We start from the raw sequence: 19,702 nt of genomic DNA, 5'->3' as shown, positions 1-19,702 counted from the left end.
ATGTGAAGATAGATCATGTCTGCTCACTGAGTTGAAGTAAGTTGAAAGACAGTGTCTGTTTACTTAAAATGTATGATAAAGCTCAAGTTGAGTACAATCCTCCCGCTCTGGGAGACCCACTGACACAACAGACTACCCTCCTGTCCCTGTACTTTACTGCCCTCTGGTGGTGGAAATACAGAACCGCAAACCACTGCTCTAAGGACACGATTGTTTGTGCTTGTTTTTGAAACAATGGTTCTGATTTGGATATCATTGGTGATTCTGATGTGAATTTTTTTTTTGTTGCCTTCCCAAGCTGCTGCTGTACGAGAAGAACTGGCTGAACCGCTGGAAGACGTCCACTCTGCACGAGGGGGAGGGCACCATCACTAACGTCCAATGGAGGGCCAATCTCATTGCCTGGGCCAACAATATGGTAAATAAGGATAACTGTCAAAGCTGCAGATACGTGGCAACAAGAAACATGATGATTAGTTTAGTTTATATTTAGTTATACAGTACCAGTCAAAAGTTTGGACACACCTACTCATTCCAGTTTTTTTTTTTGGATTCTTCATATATCCACAATTTTCCTTGATGACAGCTTTGCACACTCTTGGCATTCTCTCAACCAGCTTCGTGAGATAGTCACCTGGAATACATTTCAATTACAGGTGTGCCTTCTTAAAAGTTAATTTGTGGAATTTATTTCCTTCTTAATACGTTTGAGCCAATCAGTTGTGTTATGACAAGGTAGGGGGGGGGGGGGGTATACAGAAGATAGCCCTATTTGGTAAAAGACCAAGTCCATATTATGGCAAGAACAGCTCAAACAAGCAAAGAGAAACGACAGTCCATCATTACTTTAGGACATGAAGGTTAGTCAATATTGAACATTTCAAGAACTTTGAAAGTTTCTTCAAGTGCAGTCGCAAAAACCATCAAGCGCTATGATGAAACTGGCTCTCATGAGGACCGCCACAGGAATGGAAGACCCAGAGTTACCTCTGCTGCAGAGGATAAGTTCATTAGAGTTACCAGCCTCAGAAATTGCAGCCCAAATAAATGCTTCACAGAGTTCAAGTAACAGGCATCTCTCAACATCAACTGTTCAGAGGGGACTGTGTGAATCAGGCCTTCATGGCCGAATTGCTGCAAAGAAACCACTACTAAAGGACACCAATAAGAAGAAGAGACTTGCTTGGGCCAAGAAACACAAGCAATGGACATTAGACCGTTGGAAATTTGTCCTTTGGTCTGGAGTCCAAATTGGAAATGTTTGGTTCCAAGCGCCGTGGCTTTGTGAGACATGGTGTGGGTGAACGGATGATCTCCGCATATGTATTTCCCACCGTAAAGCATGGAGGGGGAGTGTTATGGTGTGGGGGTGCTTTGCTGGTGACACCGTCTGTGATTTATTTAGAATTCAAGGCACACTTAACCACCATGGCTACCACAGCATTCTGCATTGATACGCCATCCCATCTGGTTTGGGCTTAGTGGGACTATCATTTGTTTTTCAACAGGACAATGACCCAACACACCTCCAGGCTGTGTAAGGGCTATTTTACAAAGAAGGAGATTATTGGAGTGCTGCATCAGATGACCTGGCCTCCACAATCCCCCGACCTCAATCCAATTGAGATGGTTTGGGATGAGTTGGACGGCAGAGTGAAGGAAAAGCAGCCAACAAGTGCTCAGCATATGTGGGAACTCCTTCAAGACTGTTGGAAAAGCATTCCAGGTGAAGCTGGTTGAGAGAATGCCAAGAGTGTGCAAAGCTGTCATCAAGGCAAATGGTGGCTATTTGAAGAATCTCAAATATAAAATATATTTTGATTTGTTTAACACTTTTTTGGTTACTACATGATTCCATATGTGTTTTATTTCATAGTTTTGATGTCTTCACTATTATTCTACAATGTATAAAATAGTAAAAATAAAGAACCTTTCAATGAGTAGGTGTGTCCAAATATCATTATGGTAATGATGATGATGATGGAAATTGACTTTATTGTATCTGTTAGGATTTATATTGCGTCATATATGTCAGAGCATGTCATCTTACATAGATTAGTGCATTAGACGTACAGACATATTATAGTGAACATGCTCTATTTGTCTTGGTCTCTTCCAGGGGGTGAAAATTTACGACATCAGCACCAAACAGCGAATCACCAACGTCCTGCGGGATAATGTCAGCCTGCGGCCTGATATGTACCCCTGCAGTCTGTGCTGGAAAGACAACTCCACCCTCATCGTCGGCTGGGGCTCCTCCATTAAGATATGTGCCGTGAAGGAGAGGGGCCACGCAGAGTTGAGAGACCTTCCTAGCCGTTATGTGGAAATTGGTGAGGACATGTAGCGTATTGTACAGTAGATAACAAAATGTTTTGTAGAGCTTTAATGTATAATGTGGGAGCATTAGTTTGGAGTTGTAGTGATGTGGGTTTCTTCTCTCCTGCAGTGTCTGCGTTTGAAACAGAGTTCTTCATCAGTGGCCTGGCGCCTCTAGCCGACCAGTTGGTCACCCTGTACTTTGTGAAGGAGAACTCTGATCACATGGTAATTTTGGGTTTAGAAACTGTAGATGTGTTGTATGATGGAATGGCTTAAGTGGTCACAGCCATGGTATTTAAATGTTGATATTTTCTGTATGTGTGGGTTTACGTGTGTGTGTGTGTGTGTGTGCTCACTGGTGCATCTGTATGTATATACAGTGCCTTTAGAAAGTATTCACACCCCTTTTACGTTTTCCACATTTTGTTGTGTTACAGCCTGAATGTAAAATGGATTAGATTGAGATTTTGTGTCACTGATCTACACACAATACCACATAATGTCCGACATTTTGACAAATTAATAAAAAGTGAAAAGCTGAAATGTCTTCAGTCAAGTATTCAACCACATTGTTATGGCTGCCCTAAGTAAGTTCAGGAGTAAAAATCACATAATAAGTTGCATGGACACATTCTGTATTCAATAATAGTGGATAACACGATTTTTGAATGACTACCCCATCTCTGTATCCCACACATACAATTATCTGTAAGGTCCTTCAATCCAGTAGTGAATTTCAAGCACCGATTCAACCACAAATACCAGGGAGGTTTTCCAATGCCTTGCAAAGAAGGGCACTGATTGGTAAATGGCAGACACTGAATATCCCTTTGAGCGTGGTGAAGTTATTAATTAGGCTTTGGATGGTGCTTCCTTCCTAACTCAGTTGCCTTGAGAGGAAGGAAACCGCTCAGGGATTTTACCATGAGGCCAATGGTGATTTTAAAACAGTTACAGAGTTTAATGATTGTGATATGAGAACTGAGGATGGATCAACAACATTGTAGTTACTCCACAATACTAACCTAATTGACAGAGTGAAAAGAAGGATGCCTGTACAGAATAAACGTATTCCAAAATATGCTTCCTGTTTGCAACACTTAAGTAAAACTGCAAAAAAATTGGCAAAGAAATGTACGTTTTGTCTTGAGTACAAAGTGTTATGTTTGGGGCATATTTTCAAGCATGGTGGTGGCTGCATCATGTTATGGGTATGCTTGTCATCTGCAAGAATTAGGGAGATTTTTAGGATAAAAATAAACAGAATACAGCTATAAGCACAGGCAAAATCCTAGAGGAAAACCTGGTTCAGTCTGCTGGGAGACAAATTCACCTTTCAAGGGCAAATCTACACTGGAGTTGCTTACCAAGACGACATTGAATGTTCCTGAGTTACAGTTTTGACTTAAAGTACTTGAAGAATTAATATAATATTGTACAATCCAGGTGTGCAAAGCTCTTAAAAAACTCACAGCTGTAATCGCTGCCAAAGGTGTTTCTAATATTGACTCGGGGGTGAATGCTTATCTAATCAAGATATATTAGTGTTTTCGTTTTCATTAATAAAAATATATAAACATTTTTGTCCACTTTTAAGAGTATTTTGAGTAGATAATAAGCAAAAATGACAAATCCATTTCAATCCCACTTTGTAATAATACAGTTGAGTGTATATACTTTCTGAAGGCTCTGTATATGCCATTTGTGTATGTGAGATCAGGAGGAGGAGTTCAGAGCGCGGCCTTGTCTGGACATCATCCAGCCTCTTCCAGAGGGCTACGAGGAAATCTCATCAGATGCCCTGACCGTCCGCAACTTCCAGGAGAACGAGTGTCGAGACTACCGACTGGGTGAGCCAATCAGAAACGTCTCCCCGGCAAACACTACTCAGAGACACTCTGTATTTACAGATATTTCTAGCTACTATAAACTACTGTGCAGTATATATCATATACTAAAGATCATTCCAGCATTCTCTGTCCTGTACCTTCATGTGTCAACAGAACATTCCGAGGGAGAATCCCTCTTCTACATCATCAGCCCTAAAGACATTGTGGTGGCCAAAGAGAGAGACCAGGATGACCACATTGACTGGCTGCTGGACAAGAAGAAGTATGAGGTTGGTGTTATAATCATCCAATCAAGCAGACTTCATGTGGGGACTTCGTATTTTGCTGTGATATATCTTCTGTGTTCAGTAATAATGCGTTATACCTGTCGGCTGTTACCATGTTACCAAAACTTATTTTCTCTCTCACAGGAAGCTCTGATGGCTGCCGAGATCAGCTTCAAGAACATTAAACGCCATGAAGTCCAGGTGCTGTATAGGCATTGGACGTCAAGTGCTGTTCCTACCTGGAAAAATGCTATTCCTTGCTATTCATGGGCTATTTCTACTCCTATTTTACCTACACGTACAGTACCAGTCAAAAGTTTGGACTCACCTACTCATTCAAGGGTTTTTCTTTATTTTTAACTATTTTCTACATTGTAGAATAATAGTAAAGACATCAAAACTATGAAATAACACATATGGAATCATGTAGTAACCAAAAAAGTGTTAAACAAATCAAAATATATTTTATATTTGAGATTCTTCAAATAGCCACCATTTGCCTTGATGACAGCTTTGCACACTCTTGGCATTCTCGCAACCAACTTCACCTGGAATGCTTTTCCAACAGTCTTGAAGGAGTTCCCACATATGCTGAGCACTTGTTGGCTGCTTTTCCTTCACTCTGCTGTCCGACTCATCCAAAACCATCTCAATTGGGTCTGGGAATTGTGGAGGCCAGGTCATCAGATGCAGCACTCCATCACTCTCCTTCTTGGTAAAATAGCCCTTACACAGCCTGGAGGTGTGTTGGGTCATTGTCCTGTTGAAAAACAAATGATAGTCCCACTAAGCCCAAACCAGATGGGATGGCATATCGCTGCAGAATGCTGTGGTAGCCATGCTGGTTAAGTGTGCCTTGAATTCTAAATAAGGCAGTGTCACCAGCAAAGCACCCCCACACCATAACAGCTCCTCCTCCATGCTTTACGGTGGGAACTACACATGCGGAGATCATCGCGTCTCACAAAGACACGGCGGTTGGAACCAAAAATCTCCAATTTGGACTCCAGACCAAAGGACACATTTCCACCGGTCTAATGTCCATTGCTCGTGTTTCTTGGCCCATCAGGTCTCTTCTTATTGGTGTCCTTTAGTAGTGGTTTCTTTGCAGGAATTCGACCATGAAGTTCTGATTCACACAGTCCCCTCTGAACAGTTGATGTTGAGATGTGTCTGTGACTTGAACTCTGTGAAGCATTTACTTGGGTTGCAATTTCTGAGGCTGGTAACTCTATTGAACTTTTCCTCTGCAGCAGATGTAACTCTGGGTCTTCCATTCCTGTGGCGGTCCTCATGAGAGCCAGTTTCATCATAGCGCTTGATGGTTTTTGCGACTGCACTTGAAGAAACTTTCAAAGTTCTTGAAATGTTCCATATTGACTGACCTTGTGCAAAGCTGTCATCAATGCAAAGGGTGGATATTTGAAGAATCTGAAATCTCAAATATATTTTGATTTGTTTAACACTGTTTTGGTTACTACATGATTCCATATGTGTTATTTCATTGTTTTGATGTCTTCACTATTATTCTACAATGTAAAAAAATTGTAAAAATTAAGAAAAACCCTTGAATGAGTAGGTGTGTCCAAACTTTTGACTGGAAGTGTATGTATTTTACCAGATCACAACCCACTTCAGCAAATTAACAGTATGAATCTTACCTTTCCTACACCTTTCACCTTGCAAATACATACATATTGCTAACCCTAAACTGCAGAGAACACATCACCTGTGCGCCTGTCCCCTCATACAGGTTCTCTCATGTCTCACACTAGCTACAAACCATTTCCTCTTTTCTCTCTGTGCTGCAGTGGAAGAAGCCTCATTGGGTCTCTTTTTTTAGAACTAAAATAATCGGGTTACATTTGAAAATGTATTTCCTAGTCCAAGGAGCAAAGGTACACTACCGTTCAAAAGTTTGGGGTCAATTAGAAATGTCCTTGTTTTCCATGAAAACATACATGAAATTAGTTTGAATAGGAAATATAGCAAAATGCATAGGAAATGTAGTCATTGACAAGGTTAGAAATAATGATTTTTAATATAAATAATAATTGTGTCCTTCAAATGTTGCTTTTGTCAAAGAATTCTCCATTTGCTGCAGTTACAGCCTTGCAGACCTTTGGCATTCTAGTTGTCCATTTGTTGAGGTAATCTGAAGAGATTTCACCCAATGCTTCATGAAGCACCTCCCACATGTTGGATTGGCTTGATGGGCACTTCTTACGTACCATACGGTCAAGCTGCTCCCACAACAGCTCAATAGGGTTGAGATCCAGTGACTGTGCTGACCACTCCATTATAGACAGAATACCAGCTGACTGCTTCTTCCCTAAATAGTTATTGCATAGTTTCAAATCAAATCAAATCAAATTTTATTGGTCACATGCGCCGAATACAACAGGTGCAGACATTACAGTGAAATGCTTACTTACAGCCCTTAACCAACAGTGCATTTATTTTAAACAAAAAAGTAAGAATAAATCAACAACAAAAAAAGTGTTGAGAAAAAAAGCTGTGCTTTGGGTCATTGTCCTGTTGTAGGAGGAAATTGGCTCCAATCAAGCGCCGTCCACAGGGTATGGAATGGCGTTGCAAAATGGAGTGAAAGCCTTCCTTACATTTACATTTTAGTCATTTAGCAGACGCTCTTATCCAGAGCGACTTACAGTTAGTGAGTGCATAAATTTTTTTTCTCCTTTTTTTCCCTCATACTTCCTTCTTCAAGATCCCTTTTACCCTGTACAAATCTCCCACTTTACCACCACCAAAGCACCCCCAGACCATCACATTGCCTCCACCATGCTTGACAGATGGCATCAAGCACTCCTCCAGCATCTTTTCATTTGGTCTGCGTCTCACAAATGTTCTTCTCTGTGATCCGAACACCTCAAACTTTGATTTGTCTGTCCATAACACTTTTTCCAATCTTCCTCTGTCCAGTGTCTGTGTTCTTTTGCCCATCTTAATCTTTTATTTTTATTGGCCAGTCTGAGATATTCTGGTTAGAGACAGTTTGCGCTGTTCTGTGAAGGGAGTAGTACACAGCGTTGTACGAGATCTTCAGTTTCTTGGCAATTTCTCGCATGGAATAGCCTTCATTTCTCAGAACAAGAATAGACTGACGAGTCTCAGAAGAAAGTTATTTGTTTCTGGCCATTTTGAGCCTGTAATCGAACCCACAATTGCTGATGCTCCAGATACTCAACTAGTCTCAAGAAGGCCAGTTTTATTGATTCTTTAATCAGCACAACAGTTTTTCAGCTGTGCTAACATAATTGCAAAAGGGTTTTCTAATGATCAATTAGCCTTTTAAAATGATAAACTTGGATTAGCAAACACAACATGCCATTGGAACACAGGACTGATGGTTGCTGATAATGGGCCTCTGTACGCCTATGTAGATATTCCATAAAAAATCAACCGTTTCCAGCTACAATAGCCATTTACAACATAAAAAATGTCTACACTGTATTTCTGATTAATTTGATGTTATTTTAATGGACAAAATAATTGCTTTTCTTTAAAAAACAAGGACATTTCTAAGTGACCCCAAACTTTTGAACAGTAGTGCACATCTAATTATGAACAGTTTGTATTGCTCTTTCTGGAATGCCATTGCTCCTTGGCAGTGGCGGCTCCTGAAAAAATTCTCAGGGGGGGCAATTTTTCTGATGATTTAGGTGACCTACACACATTTTAAAAAAGATATGTCCAGCAACTACATGAAGACAGGGGCAGCATATAAGTCAATACCATGACTGATCAAAACTCGTTCTCATGGCTTTCTGATCCCTCTGCAACAGACATATGGTGCGCAATAAAATCAAAGTATCGAATCGCAATACGTATAGAATCATGAGACTCGCAATGCATATATCTTATCGTGAGGTTCCTGGCAATTCCCAGCCCAAGTTCATTTGCCACAACAAATCTCTTCGCTAGCAAACGCGATGTCTTCTCCAAAACGGCAATGTGTCTCCAGCAATGTTTACTTTTTTGACGTTCTATGGCATCTCCACTTTCCAAGCATATATGACCACATGTAATATTTTGGTAAGTGATGCAAATAGTGAACTATGTAGGGCCAGGATGTAAAATATATGTAGCTGCAGCAATTTCACTTATCTGATATGGTAAGTAATGGGGCTTAATGTATAGCTCCCTAACAGTTTGACGAACGGGTCCGTGCACGCGATTCCAGATATCTTTACCTCTGAATAAACTGCCTTTATTATACCATATCCACCCTGTCCAAAGTCTCTACTTGGTCTCAGTTCTCCAGTAAACTTGTGATTATCAACACTAACCTCATCGTTGTGGCGGCGGACAGCTAGCCTGTATCCCTCATCCAGTTGAGTGGCAATGTTATTTTTTCGTTCGTACCAATTTTTGGAAAATCCTCGGGTGTAGGACTTTCCGCCTTTAGTAGAAACCTGTTGAATTATTAAATTTGGTCTGGGAGGTCCTAATTGTTTCGTTGCCAATTTATCTTCATTTGTTCGCCGACAAAAAGGAACTTCTTTCAAAGACACAATCGAGTTGGACTGAAGCCTAGCCATTTTGATAGTAGTGAATTGATTGAGGCTGCTACCCGGTCTTTTCTTAGTTACGTTCATTCATGGTTACGTTACGTATGACGAAAGCGCGTAAGTGCAAGCCCTCAGACACCCATAGAGATTGTATTGAAAGCTCTGAAATTTGAAAAAAATAGATTTTACATGGGAGTCTATGACAGACTTCTGGGCGATTTTCAACCTGACTGAAATCGCCCCAAAAGTGGGGGGGGGGCCATTTGAAGCACGACTTTACCCTGATTGGACATTTAGTGGCACTGTGGCAGATCAGGTGTCTAGATTACAACACTGATAACTACTGTTGCCGTGATATAATTGATTAGAAAAAAAATCCCTTCCTTTTCCCGTTTGGCAGTGCGTCGCCCATATCGCCCTATTGAACACACCGCCCCTGCTCCTTGGATGGAAGGCTAGACTTCTTTAAAAAACGATTCTATGTTTTTCAAACCATATCCTAACTTACTCACAAGCATTTTATGGGTTAAAAAAAAACTTTGAGCTAGTCAACCTTTACTGTGTTTCACCCATTTACTTAATGGGGTGACCCCTAGTATCAAATCAAATTTTATTTGCCACATGCGCTGAATACAACAGGTGTAGACATTACAGTGAATTGCTTACTTACAAGCCCTTAACCAACAATGCATACAAGTGTTTAGTAAAAAAAATTAAAGCAAATAACTAAAGAGCAGCAGTAAAATAAAATAACAGTAGGGAGGCTATACACAGGGGGGTACCGGTGCAGAGTCAGGGCACCGCCAAGTCGAGGTAATATGTACATGTGGGTAGAGTTAAAGTGACTATGCATAAATAATAGACAGAGTAGCAGCAGCGTAAAAGAGGGGGGTGGGGGGGCAGTGCAAATAGTCAGGGTAGCAATGATTAGCTGTTCAGGAGTCTTATGGCTTAGGGGTAGAAGCTGTTGAGAAGCCTTTTGGACCTAGACTTGGCGCTTCGGTACCGCTTGCTGTGCCGTAGCAGAGAGAACAGTCTATGACTAAGGTGGCTGGAGTCTTTGACAATTTTGAGGGCCTTCTTCTGGTATAGAGGTCCTGGATGGCAGGAAGCTTGGCCCCAGTGATATACTGGGCCGTACGCACTACCCTCTGAAGTGCCTTGTGGTCAGAGGCCGAGCAGTTGCCATACCAGGCGGTGATGCAACCAGTCAGGATGCTCTCAATGGTGCAGCTGTAGAACTTTTTGAGGATCTAAGGACCTATGCCAAATCTTCAGTCTCCTGAGGGGGAATAGGCTTTGTCGTGCTCTCTTCACGACTGTCTTGGTGTGTTTGGACCATGATAGTTCGTTGGTGATGTGGACACCAAGGAACTTGAAGCTCTCAACCTGTTCCACTACAGCCCCGTCAATGAGAATGGGGCGTGCTCAGTCCTCTTTTTTTTCCTGTAGTCCACAATCATCTCCTTTGTCTTGATCACGTTGAGGGAGAGGTTGTTATCCTGGCACCACACGGCCAGGTCTCGGATCTCCTCCCTATAGGCTGTCTCATCGTTGTCGGTGATCAGGCCTACCACTGTTGTGTCGTCAGCAAACTTAATGATGGCATTGGAGTCGTGCCTGGCCATGCAGTCATGGGTGAACAGGGAGTACAGGAGGGGACTGAGCACGCACCCCTGAGGGGCCCCCGTGTTGAGGATCAGCGTGGCAGATGTGTTGTTACCTACCCTTACCACCTGGGGGCGGCCCGTCAGGAAGTCCAGGATCCAGTTGCAGAGATAGGTGTTTAGTCCCAGGATCCTTAGCTTAGTGATGAGCTTTGAGGGCACTATGGTGTTAAACGCTGAGCTGTAGTCAATGAACAGCATTCTCACGTACATGTTCCTCTTGTCCAGGTGGGAAAGGGCAGTGTGGAGTGCAATAGAGATAGCATCATCTGTGGATCTGTTGGGGCGGTATGCAAATTGGAGTGGGTCTAGGGTTTCTGGGATAATGGTGTTGTTGTGAGCCATGACCAGCCTTTCAAAGCACTTCATGGCTACAGACGTGATTGGTAGTCATTTAGGAAGGTTATCTTAGTGTCTGCTTGAAACATGTTGGTATTACAGACTCAGTCAGGGACATGTTGAAAATGTCAGTGAAGACACTTGCCAGTTGGTCAGCACATGCTCGGAGTACACGTCCTGGTAATCCGTCTGGCCCTGCGGCCTTGTGAATGTTGACCTGCTTAAAGGTCTTACTCACATCGGCTACGGAAAGCGTGATCTCATTGTCATCCGGAACAGCTGGTGCTCTCATGCATGCTTCAGTGTTGCTTGCCTCTAAGCGAGCATAGAAGTTATTTAGCTCGTCTGGTAGGCTTGTGTCACTAGGCAGCTCGCGGCTGTGCTTCCTTTTGTAGTCTGTAATAGTTTTCAAGCCCTGCCATATCCGACGAGTGTCAGAGCCAGTGTAGTACGATTCAGTCTTAGTCCGGTATTGACTCTTTGCCTGTTTGATGGTTAGTCGGAGGGCGTAGCGGGATTTCTTATAAGCGTCCGGGTTAGCGGCACCTCTACCCTTTAGCTCAGTGCGGATGTTGCCTGTAATCTATGGCTTCTGGTTGGGGTATGTACATACGGTCACTGTGGGGACGATGTCATCGATGCACTTATTGATGAAGCCAGTGACTGATGTGGTGTACTCCTCAATGCTATCTGAAGAATCCGGAACATATTCCAGTCTGTGCTAGCAAAACAGTCCTGTAGCTTAGCATCTGTATCATCTGACCACTTTTTTATTAACCAAGCTTTAGTTTTTGCTTATAAGCAGGAATCAGGAGGATAGAGTTATGGTCAGATTTGCCAAATGGAGGGCGAGGTAGAGCTTTGTATGCGTCTCTGTGTGTGGAGTAAAGGTGGTCTAGAGTTTTTTTTCCCTCTGGTTGCACATTTAACATGCTGGTAGAAATTAGGTAGAACGGATTTAAGTTTCCCTGCATTAAAGTGTCCGGCCACTAGGAGCGCTGCCTCTGGATGAGCGTTTTCCTGTTTACTTATGGCCTTATACAGCTCATTGAGTGCAATCTTAATCGGTTTGTGGTGGTAGATAGACAGCTACGAAAAATATAGATAAAGTATCTTGGTAAATAGTGTGGTCTACATCTTATCATGAGATACTCTACCTCAGGCGAGCAAAACCTTGACACTTCCTTAGTATTAGATTTTGTGCACCAGCTTGATTTTACCATAGTGAGCTCCAAAAGTATTGGGAGAGTGAAACATTTTAATTGTTTGGGCTCTGTATTCCAGCACTTTGTATTTGAAATGATAAAATGACTGAGGTTAAAGTGCAGACTGACAGCTTTAATTTGAGGGTATTTTCATCCATATGGGTGAACCGTTTAGGAATGACTACACTTTCTGTACATAGTCCCCCCAGGTTAGGGTACTGAAAGTATTGGGACAAATTCACATATGTTCATTAAAGTACTAAAAAGTTGAGTATTTGGTCCTGTATTCATTTGTTGGATGCATTTGCTGTTTGTTATGGTTGTGTTTCAGATTATTTTGTGCCCACTAGAAATTAATGGTAAATAATGTATTGTGTCATTTTGGAGTCACTTTTATTGTAAATAAGAATAGAATACAGTATGTTTATCAACACTTCTACATTAATGTGGATGCTACCATGATTACAGATAATCCGGAATGAATCGTGAATAATGATGAGTGAGAAAGTTAGACGCACAAATATCATACCCCCCCCCCCCCCCCCCCCCAAAAAAAAAAATGCTAACCTACCCAGTTATTTTAATGTTGAGCGATTAGCATGTCTTGGGGTTTTGATATTTGTACGTCTAACTTTCTCACTCATCATTATTCACGATTCAGTCAGGATTATCCGTAAGCATGGTAGCATCCACCAAATACGTAATGTTTTACTACTTTAATACACACACAAGTGAATTTGTCCCAATACTTTAGGTCCCCTAAAATGGGGGGGACTATGTACAAAACATTTTGTAATTTCTAACCGGTTCACCCGATATTGAATAAAGCTGACAGTCTGCACTTTAACCTCCATAGGAATTATCATTTTAAATCCAAAGTGCTGGAGTAGAGAACCAAAGAGACACAAAAAAGTGTCACTGTCCCAATACTTTTGGAGCTCACTGCATGTCTTCAAGCCTTGACACACTGCGACCCCTTAGTTGTCCATTTTTCTAATGAAAATCTAAGACCTCCATTACTTTCTTCACTTTAAGTTGGTTGGTGCTGTGGTTTTACAGGATTTCTTACATTTAAATTTTAGTCATTTAGCAGATGCTCTTATCCAGAGCGACTTACAGTTAGTGAGTGCATACATTTTTCATACTGGCCCCCCGTGGGAATCGAACCCACAACCCTGGCGTTGCAAGCGCCATGCTCTACCAACTGAGCTACAGGAGGCCTATTCTTGACATTAATAATGAGTTACAGATCTGAGGTCAAGGAAAAGAATGAAGTAGATTATTTAGTTTTTTTGGAAACAACATTTGATGAAATTACAGAGGATACAGTCCATTACTCATGTTGTGTTCCCTAATGGAGTGTCTTTTCTTTTGTAATCAGAAAATTGGAATGGCCTACATCAATCACCTGGTGGAGAAAGGTGACTATGACACCGCTGCCAGGTACTACAGTCTTTTTTAGTTATTTCAGTTGAGTGTTTCTTCTGCAAAATACCAGTATAAGTATGACTTATTTTCTCTCTTTCTCGTGTTCTCTTAAATCCAGGAAGTGTCAGAAGGTGCTGGGAAAAAACATGGAACTCTGGGAGAATGAGGTGTACAGGTTCAAAACCATTGGGCACTTGAAAGTGAGTCAGGCCACATTGTGACCTTGTGACGAATTATGGCATTAGAGACTTTGAGCAAGTTTTGGAAGTAACAATACTTTCAGTATTGCCCTCAGTATTAACTGTTGTTGTAATTCTCTGTATCGTTTTCCTTCCCTCCCATCTCTCTCCTTTTGTTTTCCCACCTCCTCATGTCTCTGCCTCTCCAGGCCATCAGTCAGTACTTGCCCAGGGGGGACCTGCGTCTCAGACCTGCCATCTATGAGATGATCTTACATGAGTTTCTAAAGTCGGACTATGAGGTATGTCTGTCTGTTCCTAATGGTCTGGTGGTCTTCTAACTGCCTTATATTATAACTCATATTATAACATGTACTTAAGAAGAACCAAATATAATAGCATTAAATATGAACTCATTTAACCAGCCTCTCTCTGCAACCTCTTTCTCCAAGGGCTTTGCCACGTTGATCCGTGAGTGGCCAGGAGAGCTCTACAATAACATGACCGTTGTTCAGGCAGTCACCGACCACCTCAAGAAGGACCCCACGAACAGCACCCTGCTCACCACACTGGCTGAACTGTGAGTGACTCTACACTGGCTTGACCATTTTGATTGACTTCATTACCTCTCAATTGCTGCAATGCTTATTTCCCTCTGATATATTGAGAGAGATATATAGTACCACTAAGCTGTGTGTTTCTTCTGTCCATGCAGGTATACATATGACCAGCGGTATGACCGAGCCCTGGAGATCTACCTGAGACTGAGGCATAAAGATGTTTACCAGCTGATCCACAAACACAACCTCTTCTCCTCCATAGAAGACAAGATTGTGCTCCTCATGGACTTTGATAAAGAGGTGGTTAGCAAGCACATGCACATTCTTTTGATAAAGTACACTCCTTGCTGTATCATAGGACCTTGCTACTGTATGTTATGTGTATAATTGTCCTTTACTTGAATAGTAATATCAACTTGCCTTTTTTAAAAGTCAGTCTTTGAGTGCTTTAAACTGTGCAAAAGTCATGGAAAACCTATATTTTGAGTCCTTGTGCCTCGTGCACACAGCTCTTATTGCATTTGGATTGTCTGACCACAAAGGTCATAAGTCACTTTGTGTCTCCTTGTCTGAAGAATGGCCTCTCTTTATTTGTGTTGTCAGAAAGCTGTCGACATGCTCCTGGATAACGAAGACAAAATATCGGTATGTGTACTTGGCTTCCCCTGATCTTTCTTGGAGAGTTTCAAATGAAAGCACATGCTGTTCGCTAATCATATTTCTGTCTACAGATTGACAGAGTGGTGGAGGAACTCGGGGACAGGCCTGAGCTGCTACACATTGTGAGGCACACTACGAGTTCTTTAGTGATTATACGTTTTTTAATTTCCTATGATTTTCTTGATTTGAAAATTGTGTTTCACCTCCTTCTCTCAGTATCTCCACAAACTATTCAAGAGGGACCACCACAAGGGTCAGAGGTACCATGAGAGACAAATTGGCCTGTATGCTGAGTACGATCGGCCCAACCTGCTGCCATTCCTGAGAGACAGCATCCACTGCCCACTAGAAAAGGTACTGAGAGACACTTTCACACTGTGTGCGCAAATACAAATGTCCATGAAATACATTTATTCAAATTTAGATGTATATTATCTGATCAAGTATGTCAGATGACGTTAGAAGAAGAATGAATAATCGTACTTGTAAAACTTGTGTGTTGTAACTGCCTTCCCTGTATTTTTTAGGCTCTGGAAATTTGTCAGGAGAGAAACTTTGTGGAGGAGACTGTCTTCCTGCTCAGTAAGTGTCCCCTTACAGTTTCTGTGACATTAATAACGTTCATGAATAAGCCATTATAACTGCTTTATAAATTGTTAGAAAGGCTTTTAGATATGGGGGCAAGCTGAACTAAACCTCCAGCCAGTCAGGTAACTAATTACATTTGGTCTGAGGAAACTGACCCACTGTAACTTGTCCCTCATAGGCAGGATGGGGAACTGTAGAAGGGCTCTTCAGATGATCATGGAGGAACTGGAGGATGTGGACAAGGCCATAGAGTTCGCCAAGGAGCAGGATGACGCCGAGCTGTGGGAGGATCTCATCTCGTATTCCATCGATAAGCCACGTAAGTCACGTGAATACAGAAGCACTTTCAAATGATCAGGTCTACTACATAGTGTTTCCACAGGTGTCATTTTAAGTTTCTGTCTTTTTCCTCTCTCAAGCCTTCATTACTGGTCTCCTCAATAACATTGGGACACACGTGGATCCCATTTTGCTCATCCACCGCATAAAGGAGGGCATGGAGATTCCTAACCTCAGAGACTCACTGGTCAAGATCCTACAAGACTACAACCTGCAGGTAGCCTAGCGGTTAGTGTTGGGCCAGTAACCGAAAGGTCACTAGTTCGAATCCCCGAGCCGACAAGGTGAAAAATCTGCCGACGTGCCCTTGAGCAAGGCACTTACCCCTAATTACTCCAGGGTCGCCGTTGATAATGGATGACCCTGGCCGTGACCCCACTCTCAGAGGCTGTCTCAGGGATAGTGGGATATGCAAAAAACACATTTCCAATTCACACATGAAATAGGACAAATATAAGCACCCACCAAATTGTATTATTATTATAGGTCAGAATATCAGCCATCACATAGTGTACCTAGAATATCACCGTAACAACAGCCTTGCCTCTTCTCGTAAAAGTTTTTGTTTCTCTCTCAGATCTTGCTCCGGGAGGGTTGTAAGAAGATCTTAGTGGCTGACTCGCTGTCACTGCTCCAAAAGATGCATAGGACTCAGATGAGAGGGGTCAGGGTGGATGGTGGGTAGTGATGTTTTGTGTGGAGTTGGAACATAACTACTTCGTTAAGCATTAGTTTTCATGTGTTTATTGTTTCATGTGTTTTGAAGTGTTGATTTATTTTTCAGAAGAGAACATATGTGAATCCTGTCATGCTTCAATATTACCATCAGGTGGGCTTGCCTTATTTAGCATTATAAAGTATAATGTTGCATATTCATATACAGTGTCTACACTTCAGTATTATAATTGGGATGCTTCTTACCATAATTACATTTGAAGCGATTCGAAACACCTCCATTCAGTTATGGCTCTAGCCATGAAACTCATCTGATTAGGCTTGCTGGTGAAGCTAGGTGTTTTAATGCAGAAGACGTACATTCATGTTTTGCTCCTTTGGCATAGATATGGCCCAGAACTTCAGTGTGGTGGTCTTCCACTGCAGACACATGTTCCACAAGGAGTGTTTACCTTCTCCTGGAACGGTAAGTATCAACCCCATCTCCTTTCATCCCCCTCTCATTCTCACTTCATATAGATTATGGACGTTCAGATGAGAGCAGCAGACCAGTGTCTAATATGGCTTTTGCCTTTACCTTCTTTCAGATTCCTGGGGTCCAGTTTTGCAACATCTGCAGTGCGAAGCGGAGAGGGCCAGGAAGTGGGATACTGGAGATGAAGAAGTAACAGGAAATGCTCACCTTATCATGCCATCACTTCATCTTTCCCCAGTTGGAGTGAATGGCAATCTCTGGGTTGATAGATTTAAGCTTATTCCACTGTCACAGTGTGCGCTGTTGTATCAAATGCATAATATGTTGTTATATTAAAGGTAGACTCAGCGATATGACGTAGATGCAGAAAGTAAACAGCATAGTGGGTAAATTTCCACAACAACTAAGAGCATTGAAGGGCGAGGCTCAACTTCTCTGCTGGTTTGGTGCCCTGGCTACCAGGCTGTAACGGTGTGAAGCGAACCCGTGCACATGCGCAGAGACTGTGTGACTGTGTGAGAGCGAAGTCTTGCATCTCGCTCATCCCAATATTTCACTGAGTCAACCTTTAACTGTTACTAAAATAAAATAGTATGCTGCACTATTTCCTCTTAATTCACTTCTTGCAATTTGCTTTGAACCTCAATGATCAATTAATTTAGGATTCCAAATAAAAGGCTTTTGAAATCTCAATGTGTGCAAGTGTGTTAAGTTATCTATAATTTTCACTCTAGCTCATTAAATAATATACTGTATGTAGTATTGGACCTTCTACAAGAATAACAAGACTTTTGGTCTTCAGTGACATTACATTTATTGGAAGGTATCACTTGTTTTATTGAGAAGGACTACACTCTGCTTAGAGAATGCAGCCCTGTCTACAGCATCTTCAAATAATATTTTAGTTGGATATCCTTTTCTTGGATATCCTTTTCTTGCCCTTATAGCACTTTTCATGTGTATCTCTTAGATTTGATCAGTAGTGCTTTGAAAACTGAGCTACTGACAAAGAAGAACATTAAGATGAAGCAGCTGCTTTTGAAGTGGGATGCACTGCTGAGCGCTACATCCCAAGGCGTTTGTGCTGATTGTACGGAGATTGTGACAGCCGGTTAAATGGCGTCCCTTGAGAGGGCAAGAAGTGCAGTATTATCACAAGGAAACGTCTACTTGGAGGAGGAATGGAGGGAAAAAGCGAGGCAGAGGAGGTTTAAGAGGGAGAGGTAGGAAGAGGGTGAGCTTGAGTCGGTTAAAAATGGCAGAAAAAAGGGAGGTGATTTGTTAAAGAAGAATGGTAGAAAGAGTACGCAGAGTGAGCCCGAGTCTTGCATCGAGGGTCAGGATAAAGATGAGTCTGTGACAGTAGGAGTGAAATTTGTTGGAAAAGTGGACCCTTGCCGTTTGGTTGATCCATTTGTGGTTTCAGTGTGGGTGAAAACAGAGTTTGGTGCTGTGGAATCGGTGAAGGTAACTAGAAGTGGTGTGGTGATAATTGTTTGTGTTTCTGCTGGTCAGAGGGAGCAGGCGCTCCACGTTTAACGAATGTGGACAAGAGAGGTAGATTGTTTTTCTCTCAAGGAAAGGGCGCCATTGAGAGGAGTGATTACTGGGGTAGGGGTAAATGTAAAAGTTGACCAACTGAAGGGGAAGATTCCCGGTGTTTGTGATGCTCGTCGTTTGGTGCGACAGACAGGGTGGCGTGAGTGGTGAAACAGAAGAGTCGTTGTCTGTTCTTTTGAGTTTTGATGTTGAGTCTTTGCCTGACAAAGGGATGTTAGCATATATAAGTTATCCCGTACGAGCTTTTGGGCCGAATACATTACGTTGTTACAGGTGTCAAGCGTATGGGCATGTGGCAGCAGTGTGTAGGAGGGAGTGTGAGAAGTGTGCAGAAGGGCATGAGACAAAGGAATGTGTAGCATTGAGGAAAGTAGTAGGGCTGGGGATCAGAAATGTCCGGTGCGAGAGAGGCAGGTTGAGGTTTCCAGGGTTAGAGTGGTGCTGAAGTTGTCATGCTGAGGCAGTGAATCAAGTAGAGGAAGGTGGGTCAAGGGGGAGGGATCCTGAGAGGAGTAGTAGATATGTACCAGTACAGAGGGATAGGCCAACAAGTGATATATGTTTCAGTAAGATTGTTTTTTTAGCATTTATAGCAATGGTTATCAAAAGTACTGCAGGGATGGAACAGAAAATTGAGGTTGTGGTGGCAGCTGCAGAGAGGTATTTGGGTGTGTGTGACTTGATGTCAGAAGAGTTACAAGGTGTGTTAAGTGATGGTGTCCCATGCTTTCAGGCTGTTGGCCTGAGGAAGGACTAAATAGGTTTAAATAGTGGAGTATGTTGGTGGGTTTTTAGTGAGTGTAGGGTTATATGGTAGGGTATTTGTTGATTTATTTGTTATTTGTATTTTATAAGGGAGTTATACTCCAGTCTAGTAGGTGGCTATAATGCAACATTTATTGGATGCCAACCACCGTTAAACCTCATCGAAGAAGAATAACTATCGCTTAAATTATTCTCACATCAGTACAAACTTTGCAAGAGTGTATGCATCATATATGTCACAAATTTTGGAACGCTCAACACGCCACAGCCCTGCCTCCTCACTTCCGGCATT

At 42.1% G+C, this 19,702-nt stretch overlaps 1 protein-coding gene across 1 annotated transcript in view; it reads left to right on the top strand.

The window, feature by feature from the left end:
• LOC311108975 (vacuolar protein sorting-associated protein 41 homolog) overlaps positions 1-17,776 on the top strand; it is a 37,075-nt gene extending 19,299 nt beyond the window's left edge. The window contains exons 8-28 of the mRNA XM_084151756.1: positions 299-418; positions 2,120-2,333; positions 2,450-2,547; positions 4,043-4,172; positions 4,326-4,441; positions 4,583-4,639; positions 13,563-13,624; positions 13,728-13,809; positions 13,998-14,090; positions 14,241-14,368; positions 14,504-14,648; positions 14,952-14,993; positions 15,080-15,130; positions 15,225-15,362; positions 15,536-15,590; positions 15,775-15,915; positions 16,016-16,152; positions 16,513-16,612; positions 16,720-16,764; positions 16,997-17,076; positions 17,198-17,776. Coding sequence (XP_084007882.1) covers positions 299-418; positions 2,120-2,333; positions 2,450-2,547; positions 4,043-4,172; positions 4,326-4,441; positions 4,583-4,639; positions 13,563-13,624; positions 13,728-13,809; positions 13,998-14,090; positions 14,241-14,368; positions 14,504-14,648; positions 14,952-14,993; positions 15,080-15,130; positions 15,225-15,362; positions 15,536-15,590; positions 15,775-15,915; positions 16,016-16,152; positions 16,513-16,612; positions 16,720-16,764; positions 16,997-17,076; positions 17,198-17,278 — 2,115 coding nt within the window. The 3' untranslated portion in view covers positions 17,279-17,776. The remainder of the gene's footprint in view (positions 1-298; positions 419-2,119; positions 2,334-2,449; positions 2,548-4,042; positions 4,173-4,325; positions 4,442-4,582; positions 4,640-13,562; positions 13,625-13,727; positions 13,810-13,997; positions 14,091-14,240; positions 14,369-14,503; positions 14,649-14,951; positions 14,994-15,079; positions 15,131-15,224; positions 15,363-15,535; positions 15,591-15,774; positions 15,916-16,015; positions 16,153-16,512; positions 16,613-16,719; positions 16,765-16,996; positions 17,077-17,197) is intronic.
• Positions 17,777-19,702: the final 1,926 nt, after the last annotated feature.

Source organism: Coregonus lavaretus (assembly GCF_964263955.1).
Source record: "Coregonus lavaretus genome assembly, chromosome: 34".
Taxonomy (NCBI): domain Eukaryota; kingdom Metazoa; phylum Chordata; class Actinopteri; order Salmoniformes; family Salmonidae; genus Coregonus; species Coregonus lavaretus.
Note: the sequence above shows the minus strand (reverse complement) of the source record. Positions and strands in the feature narration are given on the sequence as shown.